Source organism: Camelus bactrianus, chromosome 17 (genome assembly GCF_048773025.1).
Source record: "Camelus bactrianus isolate YW-2024 breed Bactrian camel chromosome 17, ASM4877302v1, whole genome shotgun sequence".
NCBI lineage: Eukaryota > Metazoa > Chordata > Mammalia > Artiodactyla > Camelidae > Camelus > Camelus bactrianus.
Window position 1 is genome coordinate 6,915,903 of NC_133555.1, and position 27,846 is coordinate 6,943,748.

The 27,846-nt window shown below is 41.6% G+C and overlaps 1 protein-coding gene across 3 annotated transcripts in view; it reads left to right on the forward strand.

The window, feature by feature from the left end:
• Positions 1 to 27,619, forward strand: part of RAD18 (RAD18 E3 ubiquitin protein ligase) — a 100,114-nt gene extending 72,495 nt beyond the window's left edge. For 2 of the 3 annotated variants that reach the window (XM_010952976.3, XM_045515276.2), the window contains 2 exons: positions 15,225 to 15,287; positions 26,728 to 27,619. In XM_010952976.3, coding sequence (XP_010951278.1) covers positions 15,225 to 15,287; positions 26,728 to 26,860 — 196 coding nt within the window. In that variant the 3' untranslated portion in view covers positions 26,861 to 27,619. The remainder of the gene's footprint in view (positions 1 to 15,224; positions 15,288 to 26,727) is intronic. The other variant, XM_045515275.2, reaches the window with a different exon arrangement.
• Positions 27,620 to 27,846: the final 227 nt, after the last annotated feature.

Genomic DNA, 27,846 nt, shown 5'->3' on the forward strand with positions numbered 1-27,846 from the left:
TTGATGAAACAGTAGTAGATGGCAAAATGTTGATAATGTAGGCAGGATGGTTTCTACAAATGTTATTTGAGTGCTAGGAGTGCTAGGCAGACCCATCATAGAGATGCAGAAATGAACGGTCAAAGGACTTAATAAGCTGCTAAGAGTTGGGCGCATGGTCTGTGGCAGCATTGGGCTGTGAACCCAGGCCTGGCTGACCTGAGCGCCCACGTTCTCTGTGATAATGCTTGTGGCCAGCCGGCTCGCTCTTCACTTTGTTGAGAGTGTGCACATGCCGTTGTTGAAGTTATTGAGCTTCCTGAGAAGCAGACCCCGAGACAAGGGTTTGCGTGGAGGTGGTTAACTCGGAAGGGGAAGCAGCCACTACAGGGACGGGGGAAGTGAGACAGGAAAGGAGAACCACCTTTAAGGGGCATGTTATCAAACTAGATGTCACTGTGAGCAACTGGAGTTTCATCCTCCTGGGAACTGGGGCTGGTTTAAAACTCTCACCTGAGGCGTCCCCCACCCCCAGCCCCCACCCCAAGGCAAGGGCAGGGGTCCGCGTCATTGCCCTGGGAGCTGCTCCCTGCTGCTTGCGGCCTTCCACGCTGGTGATGCAGCCACTCTAGCAGTGAGAGGGCAGGGGCGCTGACCATCCGAAGTCAAGTCAGGTACCTCCAGGGAAAGGGGCAGGGCACCAATGGGATCTGCCGAGGCGGTGGTTCCGACTGAAGGTAGGGAGACGGTTTGGTTTTCCTCAGGCTTTGTTGAGAGAAATGGGATGCTGTAGACTTTGGCCTGTATCTCTAACCCTAGAGAGCCTGGCGCGGGGTGGGCCCCATGGCTCACTGCCCTCTGTGCACCTGTTTGCCGTGCTCACTTGCATGTTGCTGCCAGGAAGGGAAGGGTTGAGGATGCCGGGGGCTGTTGAACACGTGGTCGACAAGCACATGTCAGGGGGAGAAAGGGACAGATTATCTAGAAAGCTCTGAGGTAACTGAGTCCACGAACTGGTGGGAGAGAATGTGTTGATAAGAAACAATTTACTTATTCATCATATGTGATAGATAATGAACTGAAGTACGAAATAATCTTTTACCAAACAAGTTCACCAGCAGGCTAGATAGAAATCTCTGGGTCTTAGGCAGAAGAATCACAGGCACCGAGCCGGTTTTTATTCTGATAGGTTTCTCCTTGGTGGAGACTTCAGCGCTGTTGGTGGCCCTGTGGTGCGTGGAGACATCCTCTCCACCCCGACAAGGCTCCGGGGTGTGGCAGAAGCAGCCTGCTGGTCTTTTGGGGGAAAGTTTTTAGAAGTACCTCACTGATATGTGACAGTATTGTGTGCCTTTGAACCCTCCTTGGACATAAAGAAAAAAAGCCAACCCTTTATTTAGCACATTTAGTGGTAATTGTTTAAAAAAATTTTTTTTTGCACAGAATTGCTTCTTCATGCTTAAGAATTAGAAAGTAGTATTTCGAAGTGTGCTTCTCTGTACTATTTGATTTGCACTGATGTGTGAACCGTAAATATTTGTCTCATATATACATGCCAGAGTTTCTCCCTGCCTTATTTCAGAAGACACTGTCTAATATTCTCCATCTGTAGTTTCACGTAACATTGTTTGTCTGCCATGTTAGTTTTGTGTCCGGGTCTTCAAATGGATGGCAGGCGGGGGTCGGTTCCTCACTGCTGGAGGGGAGACTACAGACAGGTAAGGCTAAAACTATCCATGTGTGCTGGATTAGAGCTGGGACCTTCACATGAACTCATGTTTGGCTTCATATAGACTCAGACGGATACTCTGGAAATACTTACAGGTCTGTGTGTGCAAGTGGGCTAGTATACACACATGCGTTTCCTTTTGCTGTCAGCTCCAGGGCCCAGAAGCAGGGGCACCACAGTTGCAGGGGGCACACCTGGTGCCCTGATCGTGGTTTCTAGTAACATTCTCCAAAAGAAGGAACCATGGTTCTTAGAGAAATGGCTGATTCCAGGACGGGGGCAGAAAGTGCTTGAAAGAGGGAGAGAGAGAAGAGGGGAGAGGGAAGGGGAAAGGAAGAGAAAAGAGAAGACAAAAACCTGACGGACACTGCCTGGGCCAAGAGATCAAGGTCAGCATCAGCGGCGGTGTGATGCTGGCGGCGTGTCCTCCTGGGTGATGTGATGGGGCTGACGCGGCCCCCGGGCTCTTCCTCCCCAGACTCAGTAACTCAGTCAGGTTGTGAGGGAAACATCAGACTCTCGTTGAGGGTCTTTCTGCAGAGTAACTTGTTAGCACGCCTCTCAACTGTCAGGGTCATCAAAAACAAGGGAAGTCTGAGAAACTGTCACAGTCTGGTGGCACCTAAGGAGACACGACAACTGAATGTAGTGTGGTGTCCTGTCTGGGATCCTGGAGCCAAAATAAGGACATTAAGTAAGGACTAAAGACATACAGGTAAAGTGTGGGCTTTAGTTAATAGTGTATTAATATTGCTTCATTGGTTGTAACTAATGTATCAGACCTAATGTAGGATGTTTACCAAAGAAGAAGCTGAGTGTGGAGCACATGGGAACTCTCTGTACCATCTCTGCAACTTTTCTGTACATATAAAACTACTGTGAAATTAAAAGTTTATTTTTTAAGAAGTACATTACAACATCAAAATAAAGAGGGATTTTGGTATGAAAATATTCAAAGAATGTTTTGAATATTGGAAAACCAAAATCTTGGAAACGTTATTTTCGTCAGTGGCAAATTGGACAGTTTCTGGGTTGTAGTAAGTTTGGTTATTGAATTATTCTTTTTTTCCTTTCATTTAATATTGGGGAGTGGTGGGTATAGCTCAGTGGTAGAGCATACGCTTGGCATACATGAGATCCTGGGTTCAATCCCCATTGCCTCCATTAAGGGAGGAAAAAGAGAAAAAAGAAAAAAAAATTTTAATTACATGTTACATTTAGTCATATAAATTAATTAATAAAGCCCTGTTTTAATGCATTTTATAAAATGCATTATTTTGTGCTAGGTTAAAATTTGATCCATGAGTGAAGCATGAAGGAAGAATTCTGTTTTCCTCTCCATCGTCTTACTTGTTTGATCAGTTTTGCTTTCTTGTGCTAATATTTTTACTTTATAGAGTGATCGCACCTCAGAGGATGTAGCCCACCCAGGCCTTCCATATCATCAGAAGGAGAACATGCACGAGTTACAGTTTGCCTCATCTTCTTCAGTTCTCGTGTTTTTATTAGTGAAGACATGCTTGTAAAAGTGACCTGAATACTGATTCTCCAAGAACAATGTGAAAGTACAGAGAGTTTTTATCTTTTCTCCAGTTCTCATTGGCGAAGGCTATTCACTGTTAAATAATGAGGTTTTCTTCTACTCTTTGATGGTTCATGTTGGTGCCTTTTGAGGGGTTTTTATTATGCATTTTCATTGGGTAATCTGATGGGCTTCTTTATAGTAGCCTTGTTATTGTTGTTTTAGAATAAATTCATGATTTTTCAGCATGCTGAGTTAATCCTAGGTGGCAAGTAGTTTTGTTTGCTTCTGCCAAATTTGTGAACTGCCATGATACACAGGTCCTCTGTGAAATTACGTTGAACCCTTCAGTTTTCTGTATCAGGAGAGAGTGTTACAATTCCATAGTGGGTGATACTTGTGTGTCTAAAATGCTTCTAGAAATTGGCAGTTTCTTCCAGGTTCCACACTTGCCATAGCTTGTGGCAGTGTCTGATCGTCCCCCAAGGTTTGGTATGATGACCATAGTGTTGAGAGTTTGGGTTGGCATGACGTAGTAATACTTGCTATTTGCATAAGGTTAAAATCTTCAAAGTGTGTTTCCCTTAGTTTTTCAGACATTTGTAAACTATAGAAATTCTTGTCTCGTGTGCTTCTGCATGTTTGGCTTGATTCGTAAGACTGAAGTATAATCTTGACTGGTTCAGAATTTAGTTCTTCATTTAAAGAAAAGAAAAAGAAAAAAGAATAGCCGAGAATGTGTATGTCAGAATGCTCTGAGAAGAGGCAGTGTGGGCCCTTGAAGCAACCACGAGTCCCTTCTAGATGTTAGATGTACCGTCAGTGGCTGTTTTGGATCAGCATTCCCAGACCCTCAGACGTTGGCAGCCAGTTAAGAGCTTTCTGTAGTTTAAAACAGAATGTCAGAATCAGAATCCTTTGGCCTTGTTCTGGTGAATGAAATTGGGTGGACTAGAAATGAAATGTAACTTATATATCATCTATTGGAATTTTGTCTTTTTAGTGAATTGATCAAGTTTATAGTTTGTTACAGTCCACTTGGAATTTAAAATCAGCTTTTTTTCTGCCTTCTCACTTTTTATACTATCTTTGCTTTTAAATCAGAGGAACAGATTTTATGAGATCTCCTTAGAGACCTTCAGAGCCTGCGTAAAGACATATTGGGACAGAATACCAACATTTTCAAGTTCAAGGGTACCTCGAGAAATCACTAAATATAGTAACCTCGTATCACAGGTAGGGAAATGGAGGCCTAGAGCGGTGACGTGACTTACCTACAGTTGTTCACTGAACAGGATTGAAGCCAGTCATTCTCAGCCCAGGTTTTTCCCCATTGCAGCATGAGTTGCATCAGAATTTTTGTCTTGGGCACCATTGCTTCCTCGTCAGTAGAGTAGCATTTTAATGGAGTTGTTCAAAATGTCAGTTGGACATAGTGTGACCACATGTTCTGGTTTCCCTGAGATCAGTTGGCTTCCACTTCTTGCCTTGGCATCATTGTTAGCAGCACCCTGTCACTCTCCCAAGTGTCTGGGTGTAGACGGTAGGTGATACGGTTGCCTTATTAGAAGGACATGCGGTATTAATTTGCACGTCTTTTCTGTTCTCTTTACTCTCGCGTAAATAGTTACATTCTGGAACACGGGATGTATTAGATCGCTGATTTTGCTCACTCTTGTTGATTTCACCACATCAGCAGTGCACATTGTTCTTGTATTGCAGAGAGATTCAAACATTGCAACGTGCATCTTACTTTTAATTCTGAGTGCAGTTCACAATCAAATTGGTCTGATTCTTTCTAGTAAACCCTACTACCTCTCTGTAATCAATGCAGGAACCTGGCTAACCCCTTAACTACCTACTCTGAGCTGTGCACCAGCAGTTAAGCACGCTGGGGAAAAAAACAAAACCAGAAACAACCATCTATTCATCTGACTTTATCTGCTGACTAATCCCCAGATGCAGAGTCGTGTTATATTTTTACGTAATTCTGCAGAAGTCAGTTATGGATGCCATGATTTCCTCAGTGTGTGCTTCACTCCGCTTCCCTTGCCCTAGCAAGCACGATTTGTTAGAGCCGTTTATCACTTGTTATTGGAGTGTGGGTAATAGTGCAAATAAAAAATTTAAAATGTGTCAGTGTTAAAATCTGGGGTATATATAGTTTTAGAGGGATAATTCTCATACACTAGATCATTTAGTCTGATGCTTCATTTTATGTGGGACTGAGTCACAGGGCAGTTCAGTGTCCACTGCCTGAAACCCAGCGGTACAGGGTAGTGTTAAAATTTTCCTCCTGCTTGAACAGGCTGTGAGACTGGAGTTTTACAGCCTGACTTTGGCCTGATACTGGGTTTCTGCGGTTTGGTGGTTGGTGCTGGCCAGGCATCCCACATTTGCACAGAAGGATGTGCGTTCCCGGGACGGGCAGCTGGGTAGAGTGTATAGAGGTTGGCCCGGCTGAGTGGGAGATGCGCTAGTTTCATCACAAGCCTCGTACCTGCCTCTGGGTCTCTGTTATCAGAGAAACCTGTAATCAGATGAACGCTGCTTAAGTGGTAGTGGGAATTTTCATCTTTGGAATGTTGCTTGTCTTTTAATTCGTTTCTCCTTACGGGGCTGAATACTGTAACCTGGTAACCAAGACCTCAGTGTCGTCTCGTGTTTAGGTTTTGTTTGTGCTGGGTCACAGTCACGTGTACTGACGACAGCTGAGTGAATAAGAACATTGAGGCATCATGATTTGTCCCGCCGCCCACTTACCTTGAGACCTTGCTTCAGTATCTAGTTGTGGCAGTGAAAATTGTGCTAATTAAAAAGATTTTCCCTTACATTAGACACTCAGAGTTGATGCCTGTTTTCCCCCCTGAAGTTTATAAGTTTAACTTAAGCACAAATGTTCGATTGTATTTGGAAATTAAATTTTTTCCAGAGGGCCAAGAGGGCTCCAATGTTTACAGTTAACCTAATGTCCTTTTATTTATCTTCCTTAAAAAAATACATAGTACTTTTCTTCACTTTTTATCAGAATTTAAAGTAATTGACCTAAAAGGTATGATACTCTTTTTAATACAGTATCCCCTAACTTTTTCTTGGCACATGAAGAATGGTAGTGTTTGTGTGTCAGTTTCATCAAAGGGATGGTTGATGTTAGTGGCCAGAGGGGCCTGCCATGGGCTTAAAAATTGTTTCGATTATTCGAGATCCTTTGCATTTCCATATAAACTTTAAAATCAACTTGTCAGTTGCTAAAAAAGAAAGTCTGCTCAAATTTTGGATGCGATTACATTGAATTTATAGATTAATTTGAGGACCAACTGACTTATCAATATTGATCTGATACAGTCTGGTCTGGTTTATATGTTAAAGTTCTCACTCCACATGCTGTGAAGAAGGGGTGGGGGCCTAGAGGTGAAGCAGGAGTGGCGGCAGGGAGACCGTTAGGCTTCTGTACAGTCCCTTCTAGGGTTTATGGTCGAGTGGATCAGGACAGTCATAGTGAAGATAGGAATGGGTGGATTTGGGGATAAATTTGGTTGTAGGGCTGACAGAACTTGCAGGCGGTTTGGATACGGTAAGGCAGGGAAAGGTCAGTTTTGAATGAATCCTGCATTTTGACTTTAGCAACTGGGTGAGTGGTGGTACTGCTTACTCAGTAAGATGGGGAAATTTGAGAAAGACAATGGAAAGTTGGGCCAGGGTTTCGGGGAGCAGGTTGTATTGGTGATCGAGGGCTTTGTTCTGGGTCTGTGAGCTAACCAAGCAGAGATAGCAGACAAAGTGGTGCAGGTAAGGGGAGAGGTCGGGGCCTTAGATACATGGAAAGGCATGGTGTTGGCTGGGATCCTGTAGCGGGGACATGGAGAAGAAGAAAAGGCACCAAGGACTGAATCCTCTCTCACCCCAGCGTTTAGAAAGAAGAAACACAAGAGACTGAGCAAAGGAGATCCAGGAAGAGTAAAACCAGTAGAGGATGAGGAAAACTAAGACATTGTGATGCCATGGAAGCAGACAGAAGACAGATTGAGAGGTCAGATAAGACTCGAGGAAGGATGTGGATGTGGGCAGCACAGAGGTCTTGCTTAGCAAGTGTGGTCTTGAGTGAAGGGGTTCCCGTGGAAGAGCAACTCGTGTCCTGAAACGGGATCTAGGGGATGAAGGAGGGAGAGCAGCTCTTGACAGCTCTTGGCGACTGGCTGTGAAGGATGGTGGAGATCAGAACCGTATTGGGGGAGCCCAAGGGAGTCGAGGGGGGATTAGCTGGGGCTGTGGGGTAGAGAAGGAGGCACTGATGTGGGGAATGTGTGGAATAAGTGAAGTTCTGAGGAGGCAGCGAGGTGGGCTCAGGGGAAGGGTTGACCTTTGCCAGGAGCAGGGTTGGTCCATCCATAGAAACAGCAAGGAAGCCAGAGGATCTTGGTACAGGTGAGTGCAGGTGGGTGATCTGATCCAGGCATGACCAGTAAGTTCCTGCCTGATTGCTTTTATCTTCTTAATGTAGTAAAGGCAGGTTCATCAGCTGAGGTGGGGGTCGGGTGGCGGGTGGGCAGTTTGAGGTGTGAGTCTGAGAGTGGGAGACAGAACATGCCAGGTGAGTATTGTAGGATTGCCCGGGAGTAAGGATTGCCCATGTGAGATTTGTGATCAGAGATTTTAAGTGAGATTAGTCAGCAGATAAAGTCAGATGAATAGATGGTTGTTTCTGGTTTTGTTTTTTTCCCCAGCGTGCTTAACTGCTGGTGCACAGCTCAGAGTAGGTAGTTAAGGGGTTAGCCAGGTTCCTGCATTGATTACAGAGAGGTAGTAGGGTTTACTAGAAAGAATCAGACCAATTTGATTGTGAACTGCACTCAGAATTAAAAGTAAGATAAATGTAATAGACAGTTGCTTTGGAATTCTTTCTCATCAACCAAGAAACACTTCAAATATGTAGCTTTAAAAAATAATGTTTGGTTTTCAGATATAACTTAGAAATGTCTTTGACAATGAAAGAAGATTTGCTAATATGTTTTCTTATCATTTAGAGGGGTTTAATAGAACCATTTTTAAAACATTCAAGATTTGATACTCTTTTTGAGCACCTAGAGTCTGAGAAGGAAAGGACCCACAAACCCATGAGTAAAATGGGCAGAAGTCATGAACAGATGGTTTGCCCAAAGAGAAATGCAAATTAAATCCATTTCTCACCTGTTAGGTTGACAAACATCTTAACATTTGCTAATATACTCTGCAGTAAGGCTGTGAGGCAACAGACACTCTCATTTATTTCTGGTTGAAGTGCTACATAATACAGTCCCTAAGGAGAGGAATCTGGTGAGATCAACTAAAAGTGTTGTACGCCGGAACATCCGCACGAGATCCGACATGATTGTTCAGAAAGGAAGATCTCTACGTGCTGATATGGAGAGATCTCCAGGATATGTTTATAAGTGAAGAGACCAAAATTCAGAACAGCATAGATAGCATTCTGTTTTTTCTAGAAGGGGAAGAAATGATGTATGCTTATATTTATTTAGTTTTGTATAAAGAAACACCAGAAGAATAAACAACAAACTAATAAGTAGTTACTTGCTGGAGACAAGGGGAACAGGTTGGCTGGGGACAGAGTAGGAAGAGAGACTTCTCAGTGTGTATCTTCTTGCGTCAATTTCATTTTGAAGCATGTAACTATATTAATCTACTTTAAGCAATAAAGAATAGTACTTCAAAGTAAAGTTTTGGACATCTTCGTCATCTTCATCAATGTCATTATTAAAAATTGGTTAATGAAATTTGGTCATGCAGGCAGTAGGGTAAGACAAATACATTAATGGGATTTTGTAATTTAGAGGGCATTGGGATTATTAGGAAAATAGCTAAATGTTTATATTTCTGTCAAATTAAGAGAAAACAGTATCTAAAGGAAACATTATCAAAGTAACTGAACCTAAGGTATAAGTATCTTACTATAATTCAGTGGTAGCTTTGTTATTTTTAAATATCTTCATAATTGCTTTTGGAAGGTTAACATACTACACATTTGATTTTTCAACTGTTAGGAATGTGTCATTGAAGGAATTTAATGTTGCAGCAAAATCTTTTTCTACTGATATACATTACTGTTTTGTATTTTATTATAGCCTTTTTCCTGGGAACATTTATGAACTTCAGAATACCGTGAAAGCTAAATTGTTCGTCTTATTTTTGGTGGTGAATTTTGATTGTTCAAAGTTGCTAGAGAAAATGTGAGAACACGGAATAATTTTTCCATATCTTTTATATTTTTAAAAGAGCTTAAACTAGATAGTACATGTGATCTGCTGTCCTTTGGATGAATGGGACATTGCTCTGAGGGAATGTATCTTCCCTTAAGATACTATGACATCAAGTCCTTGAAATATATGTGTTCACGAGAGCCTGGTGCCTAGCCATCCATCTTCGTTGTTCCTTTTGTGGGAGTTCAGCTCAGCCTGGCTTTGTGCCTCTAGCAGGGTGCCTGGCACGTGGTAGATTATGGAACTAATTTCCCTGGGCTTCAATTTCCTTGTTGATAAAATGGAATAATAGTGTTTTTGCCCTGGAAACCTCCCTGGGTGATTATAAAAAGCAAATGAGATGAAAATATATTGTGAATTCTTTGTAAATTGAACATAAACTTAGTTATGCTTTGGCTTCATCTCTTATTAAGGATTTACCATGTATTACTTGATAAATAAGTTCTTTCTGGTATTATCTTTTTCTAAAATCTGAATCTGAAGCTTTCTTCATTTTATCTTTTTCTAGATCTAGTGGAAAGCATGACAACATCCTTGCTTTCCCTTGAATTTCTCTGAGCCTCTGTCCGTCTGTCAAATGGGGATAAAACTGGGATGCGTGTATGAATTAAAGCTACTGTGTCTAGAGAGATCATTGTGATGATCTCTGTAGAAGTAGTTGCTCACAAAATGGTAATTTTTGTTATTGTCAACAAGTGATTTTTTTTAACCTAGGGTGTTTAGTGTTCTAAATGCATTATTGTCAGCCAACTGCTGAAGTATTTGTCATATAAGCTGTTGCTCACCCTACAGAACAGATTACTAAAAATAGGGGTCTGGGGAAGGGTTCATGGGAGCTGGCGGCGTTTACTTTACTGTTGTCTGGTGGGTATTGTGTGCTGTCCATCAGTCCTCCAGTGATCTGCCCTTAAAGAGGTTTTGTTTGTTTTTTTAAGTTGAATATACTCAGCCATGCTCAATTTAATGCCAGTTATGAGAAGCGATTTGGGAGTTGGGGAGGGATTGGCAGGAAGTAACTACTAGATAATAGAAAAATTCCACTCATAAGTCACCTTTAGTCCACAGGATTTTTATAGCAGGTGTTTGCATTTTGCCTACCCCAGAGTACCCTGTGTACCTGCCATGCTGGATAAATAGCAGGTTCTGATGAACTTGCACCCTGGTGTCATAGAAACAGCAGAAATCAAAGATTAAAGCAGAGCACATGGTGATCTGGTCTCCTAGGGCTCACTGAAGCATGGTGCTGAGGCAGTTATTCAGGTAATTCAGACCCAAATTGGGTTTATGAAAATGGAAGCAACATTTATTGAACACTTACGGTGTGCCAAGCTCTATGCTAAACATTCTATGTATTATATTGATTAACCTTTTAATTATTCCTATGAACTACATGTGTTATAATCCTAACTTTCCAGGTGAGGAAGTTGAGACTTGGAAAGATTAAGTAACTTGCCCAGGGTTACTTACATACCTAGTGACAGAAACAGGAATGAAACCTTAACTTTGTCTGACACTAAAATCTGTGATTTTGTTTTTTCCTCTGGGTAGTATGACCAGTCATGCCTTTGCCAGAGGTATTTGGTATGTTACTGTTCAGTTTTGATGGTAAAATTTGACTGTTAGAATAAATAAAAGGCTACAAAAGAAATAAGCAAAGAGTTTTCCTTCACCTGGTAAGATGTTATGCTGCTACTTTTGATCAGGAATGACAGGAGTAAAATTATATAGGAAAGGCCAAAGACCAACCAACCAGCAAGCAAACAAAAAACAGTTGAGTGTACACTTCTGAAAGTTTGAGCTAAAAACAAAGTCTAAATTACATGAAAAATCAAGTGTGAGTGTTCCAAATACATCTACTAGAATCTTCCTGAATAAGGGCTGGGAATCCGATAGAACTCAAGAATCATATTTTGTGCCTATGAACCTTTGTCTCTTGTATTTAATTTGTATAATTATATCCACTCTAGCCTTGTCTGGATGGTAACATCAGAGCACAATTTGAATACCCTTCCATGGGGAGCTGTAACTTTCATGTACCAGACTTCACATTCATCTGGCTTCTTAAATCATGGTCCACCAGAGTGTTTCAAACCCAAATAGTTGGGTGTCTGAAGTCTACTCTGAAAAAATTTCTTGTCTGAGAATTTAAAGCTACAGCTGTGTAGGTCTGTTTGTGCCCTGACCCTGGGTATACTGGAGTGAGTAATTTATTTTCTCCTGTGGAGGATTGTTTAGATATCTTGAAAGTGTGTGAAAAGAATTTTTGATCTCCAAGGCATATTAAAATGACTAAGATTTCAAAAATATTAGTTACCGCTATCCACAAGGAAGAGCTCTGAGAGTGATCATTTTAGTAACACTGTGTCATGCCGAATCATCTCTTTCTAAAATCCTATTATGAAACTGTGTGTTCAATTTCAGAAATGCGGCTTTTGAGTAGAATATAGCGAGTACATTACCTTAGAAAGGAATGGACGTTTCTGTCTGCTGTTTTAGTTGTGTTAGCATCATCTTGCAGTGTCTTGGGGTAACTGGAATTGGAGCAGCAAATGTAGCACTATATGCTGAAATTTCACTTTAGGTAAGCTTTAAACGTCCCAAACTTTGAATCACTCGGTTTAGTGATTGGTTTTCATCAGGTTAGCAGCGGGGCTGGAGTTGGAGTAGAAAGAAAGGTGATGAGAACTGAGGAAATCGGGGAGCCACGCATCGTGCTGGCCAGTGGTGGTGACGTGTGGAGGAAGAGGAGATTGCAGACCACTTCTGAGACGTGTTTTTTGTAAACCTCCTCTGCCGTCTGTTCTCACTGGGGTAGCATAGCAAACACCGCTTAGGTTTGTGTCGTTAGTGCACCGCAAATATTTTCCTTTAACAAATCAGCGATTTGTACTGGTGATTTAAAAGCCCATAGGTAAATTGATCCCAGACCACTAGGTTATTTGACAGGCTTGGCCGTCCTGCTTACTTAGCTGGAATAGTGGGGATGCTTTGTAACCTTGCTGGTTTTTTTTTTTTTTTTTAAATTGCATGTATGGATTTGGGGAGGGTGGTGTCAGCAAGAAGCTGACCTTGCTATTTCTCTAGCTGTGTGACACCTGCCAGGACCCAGCGTCACTTGAGCACCGCCTTTCCCCCATTCCCTGACCTCATGCGTTCCCAATAGGAGTGATTTCGCCCCCTAAGGGGTGGGAATTGGTTGAGGGGGAGGTGCTGAATGGTGAAAAAATCCTACTCCATCTTAAAGCATGTGTGTGTGTGTGTGTGTGTGTGTGTGTGTGTGTATGCTACATGTATTATATGTATGTATGTATATATACGTATATATGCTACATGTATTATATGTAAACAGATACACATTATATTTGTGGTATTAAAATTTCATTGAGGGGCAATTAGGGGAAAAAAATGTCTGAAAATGCTTAGGTATGGAGGGTGAGGACAATAATGAAAAATGATTGGAAAAACACTGCCGTGGCTCTATTAGGTAAAGAAGGGTGGATGATGGCATCAGTATAACTTGGAGTAGAGAGAAGGAAATGGAGAAGTTACATAAACAGCTTCAGTTTTCCTTATAAAGTTGGAGTAGTTATCACTAAAATGAGGAATAACAAAGCCTGGGATTTTGTGAGCGGAGAGGTTTAGAGCTCTTCTCTGGAAACAGGAGTGGCAGTGGATATTAGCCCTCCCCAGCGGGTGGCTGTGTGGGTCTGTCTCTTAGGAAGATAGAGTTGATGAAGTCTGCCTTGCATCTCCTTAAGGGTTTTCCGCTTTTCCCTCTTCCCTCTTAATGAGAACTATGTTTAACTAGGTGTTTAATGGGAAAGCTTGTTATAGGCTTGTTTATACTAAAGTGAAAATGACTGGTGATAAATTAATGTGTTACTATTTTCAGGGACACTTGCATTTGAGCAGGGGACCATCCTCAGTGTAAAAGAGTAGTAGGTGCTGAGGTACCCTGACAGCTTAGATCAGTGGTTCCCAGCCCAGCGACCTGAAGGCATGGTTGCAGTGGGTCTGCAAAAGTACATGCACATCAAGAATTGTCTGTAGATATAGTAGTCTCACAAATGCATGTCCACTATTTTTTAAATGTATACATGTGCTGCTCTAAAGGATAAAATATAAATTAACAGTATTACTATGTCTATAATAATTCATTATTGATATGTGTTTTCTCAAGCCACAAATCCTAAAAGTATTGCTCCTACCACATGCAGATCCTCATCCCGAAATGTCTGGGAACTGTTGCACTCACTGGACTGGAGTCACTACACTTGAGTGCAAATGGAATCCCCACACATCGCCCAGTATACTTACAAACCACAGACTAAGGGTGCCCTGCTTGTAGCTCCTTGAGGGTCTTGGGAATCTGGGGGTTGGGGGGCAGGGAAATCCCTCAAGTAAAACATTTGGTACAAAACTATTTTTTGTCTGTTGTTGCCCTTTTCCTATTCAGGCATCACAGGCAAACACTGCTTCAGAGCGATTTGTCGGAAGTGGTTGAGAATGATTCACTGGCATTTGAAATCTTCATAATTTTTAAACTTTTGTTATCTATTAGAATATCATTAGAAATATGATTGGCACTAACATCTGCAAACCTGTTGTCTCTTGCCTGAGAGTTGTTCCTTTGTTTTAGCCTCCTCTACCCTGGGGGTAGTGACTCCCTTTTTCTGAGTTGTCCCTAACACTGCCCACGACATTCTGTGTATTGGATGTCTAAAGAAATGCTTTTTTTATATGATGTACATCTTTAAAAAACCTATTTGTATATGTTTGGTAGGAATGTAGTTGGGTAAGGACATGATGCTAAAAGCCTTAAAACAGCTTTTTTTTTTTTAAGAAATAGTATATGTCCTCTCTAACCTGTTCACTCTGCTGCCCTGCACAGATAGGCCAAAGATTACACAGCACATTAAGCTAGGTTGTGTTATAACAAATCCCATTATTAACACAGTTTCCAATTAATTACATTTTACTTTACTTTGGTTACAAAGGGACTAACCGCCACTTAGGAACTTAGTATCTCTTGTGACTCTCTTTACTAGAGTGCAATTTTTAAAACACGACTTGGTCTTTGGTTGCCATCAGTTGAAATTGAAAAGGTGCGTCATTTTTTTTTCTTGGAGTATTTTTAATGCATTTTATTATTATTATTATTATTATTATTATTATTATTATTATTATTATTATTATTATTGAAGTGTAGTCAGTTACAATGTGTCGGTTTCTGGTGTACAGCATGATGTTTCAGTCATACATATACATACGTATATTTGTTTTCATATTCTTTTTCATTATAGGTTATTAGAAAAGGCTCGCGATTGTATTGCATTTTGATTTGAGTCCAGGTTTTATGTTGAGGGATTTATTTAAGCTTTAGTGATTTTTAAAAAATTATTATTGCTAATTAATTAAGGTTTTTTTTTTACAGCTTTATTGAAATTGAGGTATAATAAACTGCAAGTATTTAAAGCGCACAATTTAATGAGTTTTGTCCTTTGTGTACCATGAAAGCAGCCCCACAATAAAGATGGTGACCTGTCCACGGCTCCCAAAGTTTCCTTGCACCACTTTGTCGTCCCTCCTTGCCCAGCCCGCCCCCTGCAGGCAACCACTGGTCTGCTGGTTTGCTTCCTGTCACTGTAGATTAGCTTGCATTTTCCAGAATTTTATATAAATGGAACGAACCATGCAGTCTTTTTATTGTCTGGCAATACTGACATACATATCCTTTTAGTTCCAGTTCAGACATCATAAGAGACCTCCTAGAAGAAGAGGAAGCCTGGGAAGCGTCACATAAGTGAGTCCTCATGATCAAGAAATAAGCGTGTACTTGACCTGAGAAATTATAACTCTGTACAGTTAATTTTCAAGCCAAAGACTCTGTGCTTACTGATTTAAGAACGTGATAGTTCACACGTATCAAGGTAACGATGTCCAGTTTACTGCTAGTTTCTATATGTTTCTGCTTAGAAATGGAATCTCAGCGCCATAACTCCAGTTACTTGTCAGAAGTTGTTTGTCTAAAGATAAACTGTTCAGATGGGCAATTAGCAGTCGGGCTTTAAGCACTGGCTCAGAGTCTTTAGAAACCTTTTCATCCTTTCCTAGATGTTCCCAGTCATAAGATTGCGGTACAGCAGGGCGGATGTGTGCCACTGTGATTTCATGAAGGTCACACACTCAGGTGTGCCTCAGAACTGCCTAGCTGTCTTACTGTTTCTGTGATTAGTCCTTTGTCTTGTTCTTCACAAGGATTATTTGAACCCTTCTCAGTTCTTTTCAGTGGTTCCAGCTGAGCTGAAGACCTTTCCTCTTCCTTTATAGAGAAAATAGAAGCCATTATATGAGAACCGTCATCTTTCCAATACCAGATGTATAATCCACGTGTATGTGTATCTATTTCATCCCTCCTTTTATAATTCCTAACTTTTGTAATCGAGGGCTGTCCCTCCTCCTTTCTCAGTCTCATTTCTCCTACCTCCTTCCTACCCTCTTGTCAGGCATGTTATTCCTTCTCCCTTCTCTCATTTAGACCCCTCTCCCTCCCCACTCTCTCTCTCTTTCTCATTGAGTTCTCATTGTGCCCAAATCTTTCCCATCTTGAAACCAGCCAACACCCCACTCAGTCTCTCCTCTCACTCGGCCTCACCAAGCAGCTGCTATCGTGCCCTTCTTCCTGGACGGCCTCTGCTTCACTTTCCATTTCCTCATCTCCCGCTTACTCTTCTGCATTCTCAACCAGGCCCATCATTCCGAAATAGCTTTCACTGGAGTCACTGACGGAATCCTTGTTGCTATATCCAAAGGATAGTTTTTTAGCCTCATCTTCTTTGATTTCTTTGCATTTGATAAGTCAGCTATACCACTCCTACTTAAAATTTTAGAAATAAATTAAAAGCTTGGTAAGAAAATTAAGAAATAGTAATTTTATAGAAGTCAATTGTAAGGGGGAATATTACAATAAAACTTGAAAACAAGCAAACAAACAAGAAAACAAACAAGCCAAATAAATAAATGGCAATAAAATGTTAAGATGAAAAAATTTGATATGTGAAAGTTTAGAGGTATCAAGACCAGGTGCTAAAAGCTGGAAGAAAATAAAAAGATAAGAGTGGCATCAGGAAAAATGGTGAAACAAGGACTTCTGCAAATTCTCTCCATAAAAGCAATTGATGAAACTTGTCAGAATCAACTTTTTTAGAGCTCTGAAAATTAACCATAGGCAGTAGCAATCCAAGGAGCATTTCTTCAAGAAAAATGCCTGAGTCTTGGTAAGAAGAGCTTTGTGGTAATTTGACTTGCGCTGTTCCCCTCCCCACCTCTCCAGCTCCACAGTGGCCTTGGAAGCCAGTAGCGTGCAATTTTGATGAGGACCAGCAGCTTGGCAGCCCAAGAGAAGGCAGAACAGACTTGGAGCTCCTTCACAGCCTCACTCCCAGAGAATTCTTATTATGTGCCTTCTCTAGTGGTTCCCTTGAAGACCCCCACTTGCAAGACTGTCATTACCTGGCTTGGAGCTCACTCAGTGTGAAAAGCCTTCTTTCCTCCTAGGGTGTTTGTTTAAAATAGAGATGATTGATTAACTTTGTGTAGCCGTCTGAGGTGGTGGTTAACAGTTGGGGCAAACAATATGCTAACCAAAAAGCTTAAAGGAAAGGCTGGAAAATGAGATTTCTCTGGGGGCTTTGAACAGCTCTGACATATTTTTGTGGATCTAAAAGGTCACATTCATGCATAGGACTCTGTGCATGCTTAGGAGAGACCTGAGAAGGTCCTAAGCTCTCACCTCTAGCAAACCATGAGGCTCTGTGCAAGCAGAAAGTAGAAGCTAAGGCAGAATTGTTGATGAAGTGCTTAACGCATGCCCCAACACACATACAGAATCCCTTGGCAAAAACTGATTTTGACAAGGGGTTTGTTGTTACATTGGTTTTAGGTGTTTAGAGAAACTTCTACCCAATCATTAGCTGACCACTAAGCTCATTTAGCAGACATGTCAGTGGTCACACACAACAAAGAATGTGATTTTCAGAATTAGTTTAGAAAGTCACATAAGAACAGCAAACACCACCAACAACAAACCCTGAAGAAGGATACAAATCTAATTTCCAGAGTTACCACAGTATATTGGTAAAAATGTTCAGTTTGCAACAAAAAATTAGGAGACATACAAAGAAATAAGAAACTGTGGCCTGTACACTGGATGAGGGGGCAACTGATAAACTGTTTTGACTATATTCATGAATTAAAGGGAAGTATGTCTCACCAAATAGAGAATACCAATGAAGAAATAGAAATTTTTTTTTAAAGAAATTCTGGAGTTGAAAAACATAATAGCTGATGTGAAAAATTCACTAAGCAGATTTGAGCAGGTGTAAGAAAATATTGAGATTACAGTCATCCCTCAGTATCCATGGGGAATTGGTTCCAGGACCACCTCCACCCCACCTTGCCCCATACATACCAAAATCCACAGATACTTAAGTCCCTTTTATAAAATGGTATAGTATTTGCATATAACCTGTGCACATCCTCCGTATACTTTAAATCATCTCTAACTACTTATAATACCTAACGTAGTGTAAATGACACATAAATAGTTGTAAATACAATGTAAATGCTCTGTAAATAGTCGCCAGCATGCAGCAAATTCAAGTTTTGCTTTTTGGAACATTCTGGAACATTTTTTCCAAATATTTTTGATCTGCTAATACAGAACCTGAGCATATGGAGAGCTGACTGTATTCAGTCTCGGGAACAGAAAGAAAAAAGGATGAATAATGAACAGCCTAAGAGACCTGTAGGACACCATCAAGCATACCAACATACATATAATGAGAGGAGAAAGAGAAATAGGCAGAAATAATATGTAAATAAATAATGGCTGACTACCTACATTTGACAAAAAACATTATTCTACACGTGCAAGAAGTTCAAGGGATTCTGTCAAAGACAGAATGATTTGAAAGTATCAAGGAAGAAAGCATTCTTCACTTAAAAGGAATTTGGTGATTTCTCATCAGAAACTGTGGAGGCCAGAGACAGTGAGATGACATATTCAAAATGTTAAGACAAAAAGACTGTCAGCCAAGAATTCTGTATCTAACAAAACTATACTTCAAAAACGAGGGAGAAATTAAGACCTTCCCAGAGAAATAAAACCTGAGAAAATTGGTCACTAGGAAATGTGTTCTATAAGAAATACTAAAGAGAGTCTTTTGGCTAAAATGATAAGACACTAGATAGTAACTTGAATCCATGTGAAAAATTAAAAAGTCACAGTAAAAGCAAGTTTAAAAGTATAGGTAAATACAAAAGACAGTATAGACATGTTTTCTGTTGTAACTCTTTCCCCCCCACCTGATTTTAAAAAAGACCTGTATAAAGCAATAGTTACAAATCTATGTTGATGGGCACATGATATATAAAGGATGTAATTTGTATGACAATAACAGCAGAAAGGTGGGAGGAAGAAACAGACCTATACAGAAGTAAAGTTTTGGGATTCTCTTGAAATTAAGATGACATTAAGCTGAACTAGATTGTTATAAGTTAATATGTTAATTGAAATCTACAGGGCAACCACCAAGAAAATAAATTTTAAAATACAGTAAAAGAAATGACGGGAATTAAAATAGTACTCAAAGAATAACACAAAAGAAGACAGTGATGGAAGAATGGAGGAACAAAAACCACCCCAAAACCAGAAAACAAATAGCAAAATGTCACACATAGATCCTACCTTATCAGTAAGTACATTAAGTATAAATGGATTAAACACCAATTAAAAGGCAGAGATTGGTAGAACAGATATTTTTAAACACACGATTCTAGTATATACTGTCTTTAAGAGACTCTAGATTCAAAGACACAAAGTAAAAGGATAGAAAAAGATATCACCATGCAAACGGTAACCAAAAGAGAGCTGATGTGGCTATAGTAGTATCAGACAAACTAAACCTGAGGACCAAATTATTACTAGAGACAAAGAAAGACATTTTATAATGATGGAAACATCAATCCATCAAGAAGATGTAATAATTACAGGCATCTATGCACGTAACAACAGAGCCCCAAAATATGTGAAGCAAAGGAGATAAAAACAAAAGGCCCATCAAAAAATTACTGTGGATGGGCCTGGCCCCAGCTTGTTTACAGTCCTTTGTGTATGAAGATTCTGCGGTCTAAAGGCAGAGTGAGCCTGTGGACTTGTCTCCACGCAGCGATCGTATTCATCGGTGGTCTTGCCTGGAGTGGGAAGAAGAATGGCCTCTTAAGACAAGAGAACCTGGGAAGCTCCTTGGCCCTGCAAATCCCAAGCCCGTTCTACAGCCGCTAATCTGTCTGTCCATGTTCCTTTTGAAGTGTTATGCTAAGAACTACATTCAGCGCAAAACTTGTCCGGGGCTATCACTGCTTGCTTTTGTATTTCTTATTTGACTTTCCAAGATCTTAAATTTAATCTTGTCTGCTTATTAACATCTCTCACTATTCATTCCTTTTGAACCTAGTATTCCTGTTCTGACAGTAAACCGTGGCTTCCCATCCTGAATTTGGGAAATGATTTCTGGACTGAAGTACAAGTCCTTACTACATTTATCATCCTTTGTACTTTTCCTCTGGTGAGTGTCAGTCCTTGACACCAGCCTATAAATTTTTGGATGCCAATTCTGCCATATAGCATATTGATTCTCCCTTTTCTTTTAATATTGCCTATCAAAGAGTTTTCTGTCATCTGGTGAAAAAAAATCAGAGACCCACCCCTCTTAAGAGGTTTTTATCTAGAAACAAAAATTGTTTTATCCCAAGAAAGGCTGCATGTTAGCTGATATTTTTTTTTTCTTGTATGCCTTTATTTTTTTGGAAGTGAATACTAATAAATTAGCAAAAGTTATTTCTGGGTATTGAAGAAGACAAATTTAACATCTATCATATTCCTAATATGTGCTGATCACCTAAGGAACAAGTACTTTGATACTCATTGTATCATTTAATCCTTGTGTTTACAGTGGAAGGAAGGAATTCTGTCCACTTTGTTTTATGAGAAATCTGAGCCCAGGGGGATAGTGACTTGTCCCGAACGTCCTAAGCCAAGTCTAGTGCTTTCCCACTGTGCACAGCTATTCTCTGAACTGAGTTCTTCATCAGTGTACACCTGAAATAGAGTCTGATCCCATGTTTGTGATGTTTGCTGACAGCTTTTAAGTCTCAGTCCTGCCTCTTGCCCTCCCACACCTGGGCAGGCTGACAAGAAACCCTGGGTGCTCCCAGTTCGGAGCTGGCAAACCTCTGCATGTGTGGCAGCCCTCATTCTGACCGCCCCACCCAATTACCCACCATAAAACCCCAAGCTGATTTCCTTCCCTTGCTCTCTCAAGCCTTTTTCAGACCAGCTTGGGAAGCCTGCCCTGCTCTCCCCAGAGAGCCTCTGTATGCAAGTAATAAACCTTTTCATACACCCTTTCTGTGTGTCTGTGTGTCTGAGTGTGTGTGAGCACTTGCTATTATCAGTTTCAACATCCAAACCAAATTTTGTGTGAGAGTCCCTGTTGACTTTGTGGGGTCACTGCAAACACACTCTGACTCATTTGCTGTATTTTATTTCTGTCTCTATGTTTTTCTGATGGAGCATTCCTCAAACAAATGTACGTACTGTGTGCAGTCACTTGTACTGCCATCTGCTCTTAAGGGAAAAATAAGTTGCCCTTGTGAGCTCTGGTAGAGTCCAGTTATGACTTTCGTTAGACTTGCCCAAAGATGTCCTAAATTTTTATTATCTCATAAAGGCAAGTGTATCAAATTTACCGAGGGAGAAATAAGATTAAAATAATGTAGAAGTAATTGGTATACTTATGTGATATCTTCCTAAAACTACAGTAAAGATGTTTGGTTTTCTATCAGGTTTATTGAGGTTTGATAATAAAAGTCACCTGTTTTAAGTGTTTCATTTTATGAGTTTTGGTAAACATAGACAGTGATGTAGCCACTCTTAAAATTAATATATAAAACATTTCCATCATACCAGACAGTCATCTGGGGCTCTTTTGTATTGAGTCCCCTTCTCCCACCACTAGTTCCTGGCAACCGCTGATTTGTTTTTCTGTCCCTACAGTTAATCATTCTTTCCCACAGTGTTAAATATATGGAATCATATAATAATGTAGGCTTTTGTGTCTGGTCCTTTCCATTAGCATGCTTTTGAGAGCCACCCATGTTATTGCGTGTATCAGTAGTTCGTTCCTTCTTATTACTGACTGGTGTTCTGTTATGTGAACGTGCCACAATTTGCTTATCCATTTAGCAGTTGATGGGCATTTGTGTTGTTTCCAGGAGTAGTGTTTTGTGTGGACATAAGTTGTCATTTCTCTTGGGTAAACACTAGGGGTAGCTTTGCTAGATTGTATGATAAGTGTATGTTCCGCCTACAAGAAACTGCCACACGTTTTCCACCAGCAATGTATGAGAGTCCTAGTTTCTCCATATTTTGACCAATATGTTCTCGGTTATTGCCTTTTTTTTTTTAAGCCATTCTAATAGATACATAGTAGCATTTCATTGTCATTTTAGTTTGCATTTCCCTAAGGATTGGTGACATTGAACGTTTTTCATTTGCATTTTGCCATCCCTATGTCTTGATGAAATGTCTCTTGAAACCTTTTGACCATTTTGTAAATTGGGTTTTTCCTTTAATTATTGAGATTTGAGAGTTCTTTATCAGGTATGTGTTTTGCAAAGAGCGGTTTTAAATTGTGATGAAATCTAATTTATCAGTTTTTTCTTTTGTACTTTTTGTGCTCTACCTAGGCAGTCACTTATCTCAAGGTCACAAAGATTCTTCTCATACGTTCCAGAAGTTTCAGGTTTTACGTTTAGATCTATGTCCTATTTCAAGTTAGTTTTTGTAAATGGTGCAAGATATGGACTGACGTTCAGTTCTTCTTTTTCACACATGGGTCTCCAGTTGTTCTGACACTGTTTAATGATGAAATTATTCTTTCTCCATGTAGTAACTTTGTTACTTCTGTTGAAAATTTATTGAATAGGTATGTGTGGGTCCATTTCTGGAATCATTGTTCTGTCCCATTGATCTATATATGTCTGTCTTCACCAGTAACACACTGCCTTCATTACTGCAGCTATATAATGAGCCTTGAAATCAGCTAGTGTGAGGCCTAAACTTTTTTTTCCAGTTTACATTAGAGTTCATTCTTTGTGTTGTATATTCTGTGGGTTTTGACAAACGTTTATTGGCACGTGTCCACCATTATAGCATCAGACAGAATAGTTTCCCTGCTCTGGAACTCCTTTGTGCTCTGTCTCTTCACCCCATCTTCTCCCCAACCCCCTGGCAACCACTGATTTCTTACTGTCCCATAGTTTTGCCTTTTCCAAAATGTTGCCTAGTTGTGATCTTTTCCAAGTGTAGCCTTTTCAGTTGTAACCTTTTCAGATGGGCTTCTCGCACTTAGTAATATTTATTTAAGATTGCCTCATATCTTTTCGTGGCTTGATGGCTCGTTTTTTTTCAGTGCTGAATAATATTTCATTGTATGGATTGCTGCTGTTCATTTATCCATTCACCTATTGAAGGACATCTGGGTTGCTTCCAAATTTTGGCAATTATGCTTTGTAAAGTGCTACATATAACTATATTATTATAATTATGAATAAAGTAGAGGGTTTGCAGTAAACACAGTTTTCATTTCATTTGGGTAAATACCAAGGAATATGGTTGCTGGATCATATGGTAAGAGTTGTTTAATTTGGTAAGAAACTGCCAAACTTTCTTCCAAAACGACTGTGCCATTTTGCATTCCCACCAGCGATGAATGGGAATGCTTCTTGCTCCACATCTTCAGCGTCTTCAGATAACTGGTGTTATAATTTTTTCTTTTTCAGAATTGTTTTGGCCCTTCTAGCTTTGCTGTTTAGTTGTGGGGCTGGGGTCTCCCCATTCCCTAAGGGAGATAAAAGGCCAACCACACGAACCCAGGAGTGAACATTGGGCAGGGGAGGGACTCAGATTTTACCGTGCTGGACAGAGGTAGCAGATGCGTCATCCTGCTTTGTTCTGTGGGGAAAGGAAGCACCAGGATTGATTTCCGTGGGGTTTGACGAGCCTTACAGTGGGGAAGGGAAGCACTGTGGCCTTATAGGTGGCGCCCTTTGGGCTAATTCAGTGTGCTGTCTTTGTTGCCTCTACATCTGAGTATATACAGGAGATGATGTGTTCCGGATTTTAATTCCCCGTCCAGTAAGCACCAGAGCAGATTCTCTGATAGAGAAGAGCCACTGTAGAGAAGCCCAGATACCCGTGAGTTCCCACAACCCACATAACCCCTTTGAGCTACAAGTCTTTATGGCGAATGATTTTACTGATTGGAGCCTCTGGCAAAGGGAGGCAGCGTCCACCTAGAGGCACCCCTTGGGATTCTGGGCTTGTCTCCAGCCTAGCCTAGCTACCAGTTATGTCCCTTTCGAAAAGTGGATGTTAGCTTGCTACTAGGATCTTGTCAAAACTGAATGTCTGACCCATGAAGGCTGTCAAGGCCAAATCATGTCTCCCTAAAATTCATACATTGAAGTCCTAACCTCCAATGTACTTGTGTTTGGAGATGAAGCCTTTAAGGAGGTAATTAAGGTTAAATCAGGTCATAAGACTTGTCATGAAGGTCACAGATTGGCAAAATAAAGACACCCCTCCCCTTTGGGGCTGCAAAACCTGGAAGGCATCGATCAAACCATCTGGGTCACTCCTGTAGGTAGGAAGGGCCTATTCTCTGAAGAGACTGACTGGAATCAACAGTGGGCTGATGGTTAAGGATCTTGCTGAACTTTCTGTCCTCCCTGCAATCCACAGGCATTTGATATTACTGAATGTTAGAATGGCCTCCTTGAGAAAAAGCAACTCCCTCACCTCCTCCTGGTCCACACACCTCAGCAAGGCAGTTTGCTCACTGAGTGCTGCTGTGCTCAGAAAGGAATCATCTCCTTTTGGCCACCTTCTGGGTAATGATCAGGACAAAAAGGGTGTTGGGGTTATATCAACCTGTTCCAAAAACTCAGGATTCTTTCTTCACTATTCCTCGGCATGATACAGCATTCTCTCCCTAAGAGCAATGCCACATTGGCCAGATGGGTACACCCTCTGAGTGGCAGCTTGGCCAAGAGAGGTGCTAGAGGATTCAGACTTGACTCTGGTTCAGCCACCTGGATTCACTTGTTGGACTGACATGATCTGAGTCAGAGGTTGGCAGACTATGGCCCAGGGGCCGCATCTGCTCTAGTGTTTTGTTAATAAAGTTTTATTGGAACACAGACACACACATTTGTTTATCTAGTGTCTGTGGCTCCTTTCACATTACAACAGAATTGAGTACATGTGATGGAGACTGGCCCACAAAGCCCAAATACCTGTCCCTTTACAGAAATTTTCCAGCCCCTGTCCTAGGTCAAAAGCCTGGTGACCACTTGGTTGAGTACAGTGCTTACTGAGTCCCTTACCACGGCCCAGATGAGTCAAGGTGGGGACCATAACGAGGCTCTGAGCGTTTTATAAAAATGCCCTTATCCCTCTCACACCTCACCTTTCTGGGTAAAAGGACTGGATGTGAATGGGGAAGATTACAAAAAAGGTAAAGTTATGGTTAATAGGAAAGAGGCACACTGATTCTGTGTGGAGGTGGAGAAAGAACAACAAGAAGGCCACCTGCGGCGGGAACCTTAGGCTCCGGCGGATGTGGAGGGGGAGGGCGGTAATGACCTTCGTCTCTCAGAGCCGCCCCTGGAGCATCTGGTCATGCACGTTGTCCAGCTTTTCCCTGGAGCCTTAACATTAGTCATAGTTATTTAAGGTACTGACCTGATGGTTCCAACATGTGGTCATTTCATCTGTATCTGATGGCTACTTTATCTCTTGCCAATGGATTTTTTTGTTTTTTTTTCTTCTCTGTGTAGCGTACATTTTGCCTAAATGAATGCCCATAGAGACTGAGGTAAATAACATTTATGGCTGGAAATAGGCAGCCCTCTTCTTCTGTCGGGCCGTTAGTGTGGGGCGTTGACCTAGGTTGGAGTTTCCTTGTTACGAACGTGACCTTCGCTGCATCAGAGGGGCCAACTTCCTCTAGCAGTGGGTGCTTAGTGTCGAGGCAGGGTGGCCGGAGGTTTGCTCACTAATTTTGCTCAATTTCCTTCCAGTGGGTTCTGCACCCCTAGTCCCCTCAAGGGCCATCTCTTCTCCCTGTGGGTACCTCCCCCTCAGCCATTTCCTGCAGTTGCTTATTACTTGGTGCCAGGCTGGTGGTGGGCCAGGCCGGTCTAAAGCCCTGTGGCCTGGGTCTCGGTGCTCTCCCCCGCCTCCCAGGCGGTCGGACTGCCCGGACCCACCCTCTGCTTGGTATTGTTTGAGCGTGTCAGCCCAAAGAGTCTGCTGCCTCTCTTCTGGAGGTGGAGGTTTGTCTCTGCCATTTCCCAGCAGCAGTGAATCTTTGCCTGGGGTCTTGCAAATGATTTCCTGGCCTCCCCACTCAGGCAGACTGATTTTACTCCCACTCCTCCCAGAGGCTTTGGGCTCTGCCCGAGCCTGTGGACCAGTGAGTTTCCTGCTCTTCCCTCAGCAACTCAGAGCTGTTGCTTCATCGGACAGAAGGGTCCAGGAAGAGGCAGGGCTTCTGCCTGACCCAGGCGCCCCGTCCCCTGCTTTACCCCTGTGCCACGGGCTTCTGCCTGTATCCCAGAAAGCAGTAGAGCATCAGCTTCCGCCTTCCCCCGTCTGTCCCGCGGCTGCCCCTGCCCCGGCCCCATGCTCCGCCTGAAGCGAGGGGACGTACGTGCCCAGCTCTCTTGGGAGGGAGTTTTGTTTTCTTGGTTCCCTTGCAGCCTCAGCTCTTCGACAGGATAGGGGCAAGTTGTGATTTTGTTAGACGCTCTTGCTTCGTCCTGTCAGGGTGTTTTCGCAGCTTTCTACATGTGAAGCAAAAGTGTAAAATGGCTAGATTTTGATTCAGAAGAAAGGGGTTCAGCTCCTCGCTCTGTCCCCGAAGATCTGTGCCCAGTCACTGTTTTCTCAGTTGTGAAGTGGGTGCCGCATCATCAGAGTAGATTTGTCAGTGGAGTGGAGGGCTGTTTGGAGGATTAAATGAAAATGCATGGAAAGTTGCTTGCGAACTAGAAACTGCTGTGGAATAATCATGACCATTACTTTCTAAGCAGCGTTTTCTTTTTTCCATTTTCAGAAATGATCTTCAAGGCGCAGAAATGAGCCCAAGACAGAATCGTCGTGTGAGATCAGCTGAGAGCGCTGAGCTGGAGCCAAGCAACAAGCGGAACAGGAACGAGTCCGGGCGTGCGGACTGTTCCCATGAGTGACCAGAATGTGGTACCCTTTGTTGCCGTATAGATTTCATATTCATAAATGCCCAAGTGAAGAGGTTAAATTCTAAATACTATGTTCAACCAATTTTCAGTCTTTTCTACCTTCCAGGGAAAAAAAGTTACAAAACATCCTCACTTGGTCAGTTACCTCCTGCCTCTAAAACATCTCTCTCTAAAGATACCGACCTCACTCGTTCACCACCTTTGCAGAGGACACAGACTTTTTGGCAAAGGGGTTTTGTTTGATTTTGTTTCTAAATTCCAGAATGTCCTTAAGCCCCTCTCCTTCTCTTCCATGGAGAAACTAGCTTCAGAAAAGGATCCTCCAGCCCCCCTCCACCAGGAGTAGTCGAGGTGTTCAGAGCCACTGTGTTTTTGGAAAGGCAGGATGTCCTAACTCGGGTCCTCCGTGTGTGTGAGCTCAGGGTGCCTGGGTGTCGGCGTGCGTGTCACAGCAGTTGCAGGATAGTGGCTGCCCGAGTTTGATGTGGTCGGTAGTTAGACCGTGTCTTACACTTGACTTGGGGTAGGAGGTTAGCACTGTAACCTAAAGGCACAAACAATAACTTTGAAACGTTTTGGCATATTCTTTAGAAATGGCACTTACAAAGGATTCCTTCATCTTTTTTTTTTTCCACTGGGCCAAATTGAATCTTTAACACTTTAAATCCCAGCTATTAAATGGAAAGAATGCAATAAATGAATTTTGTAATAGCATCTATATCAATTTAAAATAAAGTCCTTGAAACAGTCTCCTGTGAATACTTGAGTTCAAGCTACAGATCATTGAATGGGGTTCATCAGAAATTTTTATCTCTGTGTAAAATGTCCCCCGAGTTCCCAGTTCTTTCTAGAGTTTCTAATGCCTGTCTTTGGCATTTCAGAGCCAGTCCCCCCAACTCCAACCCCCTGCCACCTCCCAACCCAAACCGGCTTTTAAATACTACGACAGCAAACAGCAGCGGTAAGACAACAAATTT